Source organism: Clytia hemisphaerica, unplaced genomic scaffold (assembly GCF_902728285.1).
Source record: "Clytia hemisphaerica strain Z4C2 unplaced genomic scaffold, Clytia hemisphaerica genome assembly, whole genome shotgun sequence".
In the NCBI taxonomy this organism is placed as follows: Eukaryota; Metazoa; Cnidaria; class Hydrozoa; order Leptothecata; family Clytiidae; genus Clytia; species Clytia hemisphaerica.
The window spans coordinates 26,239-33,911 of NW_027104538.1; the positions used below are offsets into that span (position 1 = coordinate 26,239).

The 7,673-nt window shown below is 40.6% G+C and overlaps 1 protein-coding gene across 1 annotated transcript; it reads left to right on the forward strand.

Moving 5' to 3' along the window:
- The first annotated feature begins 1,378 nt into the window (after positions 1-1,378).
- Positions 1,379-7,303, forward strand: LOC136822568 (uncharacterized). The gene has a single exon (XM_067078833.1). The coding sequence runs from the start codon at positions 1,379-1,381 to the stop codon at positions 7,301-7,303; it is 5,925 nt and encodes a 1,974-aa protein (XP_066934934.1).
- The last annotated feature ends 370 nt before the right edge of the window (positions 7,304-7,673 follow it).

A 7,673-nucleotide genomic window follows, 5' to 3' on the forward strand; every position in this document is an offset into this window, starting at 1 on the left:
TTCTTATAGAAAATCTATGAAAAATCACACAAAACACTTTATTTTATTTATAAGCACATTTTTTCTTATAAAATGATGTTCTTAACATAGTGTTATGCTTATAGGAAAAACGTTTATATTTTTTAATTACCATTTAATTAGTTTCTCTCCTTTTTTCTGACACACTATAAATTGAGCTGATTTCTCTTTTTGTGACACTCTTGTGTTAGACATGAAAGTGTCAACATGTCAAGCATGAGAAGAAGAAACAAATTTTGAGACTTAGAATTTACACTTACACTTGCACCACTTTCTATTACATTGACTGACTTGTCTATATGTTGGTTTGTGGCTTTACTTTTCACCAGCTCACACATGTGGCCAATTTGGTAAGTTTTTTCAGCCACTCCTTTTGCTTTCTGTTTGCATGGCCACATTTTGTTTTGTTTGCCTCATCAGCTCATCAGTCCAGTGTTGAGGCACAACACCTGGACTTAGGTTAAGTTAGGTTAAGTTTTTCCTAGTTTTCTTTACAATATATTTTGATATCTTGATAGCTATACATCTTCCCAGATGCCTTTCTTACAGGATCTGGACTTAGCCATTTGTCATGTTCTGGACTTAGTCATTTTTCACATTCTAGTCTTAGAATTTAGTTCTTTTTTATTTATTTGTTTCTAGTTACTTATGTTTGTCTTAATTTCTATTTACAGTTTGAACCTCTTGTAATCACATGAATGAAAGAAAGATAGCTGACATGCTGATCTAATCATTTTGCAAAGTTACAAACATCCCCTACTTGTGTGTAGTCTGACACCGCAACATTCAAACAAAGTGCAACCTGTATGTCTGGTAGACCACGCCGACACATCGAACCATACGACTTTGCAGTTTATGGTACTACTGGGAAGAAGGTTCCTCCCAAACACCAACGATCCCTAGCTGATCAACCTTCACAAAACCGATCCGTAGCCGATCAACCTTCACAAGACCGATCCGTAGCCGATCAATCTCCACAACACAGATCCGTAGCCGATCAACCTTCACAAGACTGATCCGTAGCCGATCAATCTTCCAACTCCGATCCGTAGCCGATCAATCTTCACAGCTTCGATCCGTAGCTGATCAATCTTCACAACTCCGATCCGTAGTCGATCAACCCCCACATCAACAATCTGTATTTGATTCATCTCATCAACAATATACTGACTCAAATAAATTGCCGTCTGACTTAAACTTTGACGACATCACTCTACGACCCATTATCAAATCAATTGAGGTAAATAAACTTACGCTTGAAACTACTTTACAATCACTCGACACTCATTCTTCATCACTTGAACAATTGATTTCTTCAATCGACTCTATCAGAGCGGAAACGTCAAATCGCTTATTCACAATGGCATCTGTCATGAACAAAGTTATCCTCATGTCAGAAGAAGTAGGCGACATTGTTGATGAAGTAGAAGTAGTTGGCTGTCCGCTAACAGAACTGAACAATATTCTTCAAAGATTGGAAGAGATACGTGCTTTATTGCGTCAGCATCGTTTGGATGTTATCAACAATATGACATCTGAAGAGCCCACTCCAGAGGAAACCAAACTCTTATCATTCATCAAAACAACCCTCGATTCAATCAAGATGTTTGTGACTACTTCCCACGCGTACAAACGACAACTCAATCAAAATGAACAGGATTCAACAAAGATATCCGATGATGCCAAAGCAAAACGCGCCAAGCTGAGCATTGGGTCAATCAAGCAAACGATTGACAACATCAAGCCATCCCTGATATCTGACTTCAAGGATTTGAGTGACGCAAATCTCATTCAACTCAAGGAGGCATCAACATCTATCAACAACACTGTCATCACTATTTCAGAGAGGTATGAACGTTTACTTCAACAAGATATCACTGATCCAACGCTTCTCACTGAACTTGATAAAATCGGCATAGCCCAGAAAAAGCTTTGCGAATCTGAGACCAAATATCAAGGAGACCTTGACAAGGAAATCATTTCCAGAGACGTCTACAAACAACGGACATTTGATGAATCCAAGCTCAACATCAAACTGGACAAATTCTCGGGGTATGAAAGTTCAATGGACATCTACACATTTCAGACAGCCTTCGAGAAGATATACAAACGAACAACTCCACATCATATGCTACCTGATCTGCTAAAGAACAATCTGCTAAAAGGAGGTGCTTTATCCCTTGTCAAGACCCTCGAAGACATCAACGTCATCTGGGCCCGGCCGAAGTCTGCCTACGGAGACACCAAATTGTTACTTACAAAGAAGCTGAAAACGATCATCGAAAATGAATCTCTTGGTCGAAGACAAGACTCAGAACATCTAATCGACACTCTGAACAACCTTATCAATACACTAAAGGAATTGATTTCACTAGCTGAACAGCACCAAATCGAAGAACATCTTTTCTACGGTGATGGTCTGAATCAAATCTATCGTACCATTGGCTCCACTAGATTGACAAGATGGCTGACTTCAATCTCCAACGACACGCTTTCACCAAAGACCACCTGGTTACGATTCATCCAATTCCTCGAAAAGGAATTGCAGCTTGAACAGCAGAAAGTTCTTATCTACAGCTCAGCACCTGAGAAGAAACGACAGCCAACTCAAGATCAAAAAGGTAACCGTGGCAACAAAGGTTCATCATTAGGCAACACCTATCAGAATGGCCCACCTCAAGATCCAACATGTTCTGTATGCGACAGTTCCATTGGCAGCAATGATCACGTGGCAACCATTGGACCTAACAAGATGCAACTCATTCAATACTTCACCTGCAAGCAATTTGCTGAGATGACACCTGCAAACCGATATTCCTTCCTCCGAAAGAAGGGATTTTGTCATCAATGCTTGTTTCCTGGTGCCAGCAGTTCAACTGGACGACATCGAGATGGGAAATGTCAAAATACGTTCATCTGCCCACATGAATCCCATGCGAAGTATCCCATCCGCAAGCATGTTCTTGTCTGTGAGGAACACAAAAGCCTACCAGCAAATCAAGAAGTCCTTCAACGCTTCAAAGACAGGTACATGAAGAACGCCAACCTTCCAACATTTGCCAAGGACATCAGCATCTACTATTCAGCCTTCCCAACGAAGTCAACTCCAGAAGACAAGGATGAGAGAGGAATCTATCTTCTTCAATCAATCAACATCAACAACAATCGTTTGACACTATTCTTCGACAATGGATGTTCTGACTTTATCGTCAAGAAGTCAGCAATCCCACTTCTTGGTGGCAACGCAACTCAACTCTCAGCACAACCAAAACGCATTGGAGGAGTTGGCTGCACATCAACAATGACGACACATGGTGAATACAGTGTTCGACTACCAATGTTCAATGGAGAAGAAGCCCTCGTCTCAGGAATCTGTATGGAATCCATCACAGAAACATTCCCACAATATCCACTGACAGACGTCATGAAAGATATCCAGCGGACATACACCGCAAGTGGATCTACATCAATGCTTCCAAAGCCAGCAGCCACAGTTGGTGGGGATGTACACCTGATGGTGGGTATGAAATTCATTCGCTATCATCCTAAGCTTATCTTCCAACTACCATCTGGTCTGGGAATTTACGAATCTGTATTCAACAACTTTGACGGTGGAAGAGGTGTGATCGGAGGACCACATGAAATCTTCACTGCAATTCATCAAACATACTTCACTGAGGAAAAAACTTTCAATTTCTTCACTGATCAACTCAAACTCTACAGATGGGGTATCCAGACAAATCCAGACATCAAGAGATTATCCTTCACCAACAAACTCAAACGCTTTGACGAAGTTGAATCATCAGGCACAATCACTTATCGTTGTATGAAGTGTAGGAATTGCAAATCATGTAAAGAATCAGAACGTATTGAGATGATAAGCATCAAAGAGGAAGCTGAGCAAGAACTCATCAATTCATCGATTACAATCGATTCCAACACTCAAACTGTAACTGCCATGCTTCCGCTCATCAAAGATCCATCAAGACTGGCTCCAAACAAGGACATTGCCATGAAAGTCTACAATCAACAGCTCAGGAAACTTGGAAAACCTGAGAACAAACAGGACAAGCTCGACATACTTGCATCTGAGAAAAAACTACATTCACTGGGATACGTTGGTTACGTTCAAGATCTCCCATCATCCCAACAGGAAATGCTGCAATCAAGTAGCATACAAAATTTCATACCTTGGCGAGCCGTTTGGAAGCCTTCTTCTATCAGCACTCCATGCCGCATCGTCTTTGACGCTTCCCAAGCAACAGCATCAGGACTGAGTCTGAACGACATTCTGGCAAAGGGAAGTAACAACCTCAACAAGCTTCAAGAGATCATGATCAGATTTCAAATTCGTCCAGTAGGAATACACAGTGATGTAAGCAAGATGTACAACACAGTCAAATTGCATCAAGACCATTGGACACTTCAACGTTACCTTTGGCAGGAAGAATTAGATCCAATCAAGATTCCAAAGGAAAAAGTCATCAAGACTTTGATTTATGGGATCAAATCAAGTGGGAATCAATCAGAATTCGCCCTCAGACGCATTGCTGAGATGAACAAAGAGGAATATCCAGAAGTCAATGAAATCATCCAACATGACGTTTATGTGGACGATTGTATCACTGGCGATCACACCATTGAAGCAGCTCACAAACGAGCTGATGAGTTACAAATTGTGACATCAAAAGGTGCTTTCAATCTGAAAGGCATCACCATATCTGGAGAAGATCCACCATCACATCTAACAGAAGACGGTGTTTCTGTTGGTGTCGGAGGAATGAAGTGGTTCTCCAAAACTGACGAGTTATCATTGTCAATTCAAGATTTGAACTTTGCGCCGAAACGCAGAGGCAAGAAGAATACACAGACTTCGAATGTAATCCCTAACGTGCTAACTCGACGACATTGCTCATCTAAAGTTGCCGAAGTTTTCGACATTCTTGGTAAAATCGCACCATTGGTGGCCGCCATGAAGATCGATCTACGAGACTTGTGCGACAGACAGCTTGACTGGGATGACCCAATACCAGATGAGCTAAGACCAATCTGGCTGTCTCATTTTGACACAATCACAAAAATCGACCAGTTAAGATTCCAACGACTTGTTGTACCTGCTGATGCTGTTTCACTCGATGTGGAGACCTTGGACTTTGGTGATGCTAGCAAGACAACAATGTGCATCTGCATCTATGGTCGTTTTCTTCGTAAAGATGGATCATACTCTTCTCAATTGGTTTTTGCCAAATCAAGGATGGTTCCAAAGGATCTGACTCTTCCACGTGCAGAACTACTTGCATCACTAATCAATGCTCACACAGGAGAGATTGTTCGCCGCTCATTCCGATCCTTCTTCAAATCATCCTTAAAGTTCACAGATAGCCAGATATCTCTTCATTGGATTTCAAACGAGCAAAAGATGTTGAAACAATGGGTTAGAAGCAGAGTCATTGAGATTCATCGTTTCACGCACAAGTGGCTCCATGTTGGATCGAAACAGATGATTGCTGATGTTGGCACCAGAAAGGGTGCAACAATCAGTGACGTTGATCAACACTCGCAATGGATAAACGGTCAACCTTGGATGCAACTACCTATCTCTGAATTTCCAGCAAAACGTGCAAATGAGATAAAATTGGACAATCAGGAGATAGTCGAAGCCAAGAAAGAACTATCCATCAACCAGTTTGATGTTCACGTAACAACATCTGAGTGGTTATCCGAACTCAAGAAGAGATACCAATCTTCCAAATACATCATCGACCCAAACAGACACAGCTTTCAAAGAGTGATCCGTGTCCTCAACATTGTCCTGAAGTTCATCTGCATGAAGATATGGAAATCAAAAACTCACAAAGAAACAGATGCAGAGGAGTACTTCTTTCGTAAAGGTACTCTGGAAGTCAAGAAGTTTCTCAAACCACCCCAATATCACAAGATATCAAAGGAAAAGAATGGCATCCTCATCTACACTGGTCGGATCCTTCCACAGCAAGAAGTGACGATTGTCGGAAAATACACAAATGCCATGAAAGACTTGAGTCAAACTTTGTTTTGTGTTCCCATCTTGGAGAAAAATTCACCAATTGCATTATCAATCGTCATGGATGTTCATTGGAATCACCCCACAGCAAAACATTCTGGCATTGAGACAACACATCGCTTTGTCATGATGAAAGCCTACATCATTGAAGGAAGACAACTGGTGAAGCAAGTACGCGAATCTTGTGAGAGATGTCGTTACCTCATGAAACGTACAGTTGACATGGCAATGGGCCCTGTCTCCATCTACAACCTGACGATAGCACCAGCATTCTATCATACACAGATTGACTTGTCTGGTCCATATCAAGCGTATCATCCACATCACAAACGTACAACAGTCAAAGTATGGTTATTGGTTCTATGCTGCTGCTCAACATCTGCCATCTCAATCAAACTAATGGACAACTATTCAGCACCAGCGTTTATTCTTGCCTTTACTCGATTTGCTTGCGACCATGGGTTCCCTGCCAAACTTCTTTGTGACGAGGGTACTCAACTAGTCAAAGGATGTAAAGACATGAAACTGAACTTCCGTGACATCAAATTCCAACTGAAGGAGAAAAGAAACGTTGACTTTGAATTGTGCCCTGTACAAGGCCACAATATGCATGGAAAGGTGGAACGCAAAATCAAAGAAGTGGACATCTCCATCCAAAAGAACGCCCACAATGAAAGATTATCACTTATGCAATGGGAGACCCTATCAGCAAAAATTGCAAACACAATCAACAACCTTCCATTGGCAGTCGGTAATATCACCGGAGACTTTGAAGTGATGGATTTGATTACGCCAAACCGATTGCTGCTTGGACGGAATAACGATCGCAACCCTGATGGCATCATGATCACAACTCAAAATCCTTCAAAAGTCATGAAGGAAAATGAGAAGATATACGAAGCATGGTTTGAAGCATGGCTTATGGTCCATGTCCCTAAACTCATGCACCAAACGAAATGGTTTAAAAGCGATTCAATCAACGTTGGTGACATCATCATCTTTCAAAAGGTAGATTCTGTAATCTGCAAAACTTACACGTATGGTCAAGTTGTTGAACTTGACTACTCAACTGACGGTATGCCGAGGAAAGCAACAATCAGGTATCAAAACCCAAACGAAAACGTATTTCGGACGACACATCGGGCCGTGCGTGGCTTAATCATTATCCATCGAGCAGACGATTCGGATGTAATGACTGGGCTTGGCAAAGTGGCTAAAGATATTGATTTAAATTTGAGATAAATGATTTTCCCTTTGGGGGGAGTGTAAAATGAACTGAGTTAATGATAAAATTAACTCCTATTTCTGGTTTGAAAAAGAGAAAATAATTTATTTTGTTAGAATTTAATTTATAGAAAATTTCACTTGTTCCTAGTTAGTTCTTATAGAAAATCTATGAAAAATCACACAAAACACTTTATTTTATTTATAAGCACATTTTTTCTTATAAAATGATGTTCTTAACATAGTGTTATGCTTATAGGAAAAACGTTTATATTTTTTAATTACCATTTAATTAGTTTCTCTCCTTTTTTCTGACACACTATAAATTGAGCTGATTTCTCTTTTTGTGACACTCTTGTGTTAGACATGAAAGTGTCAACATGTCAAG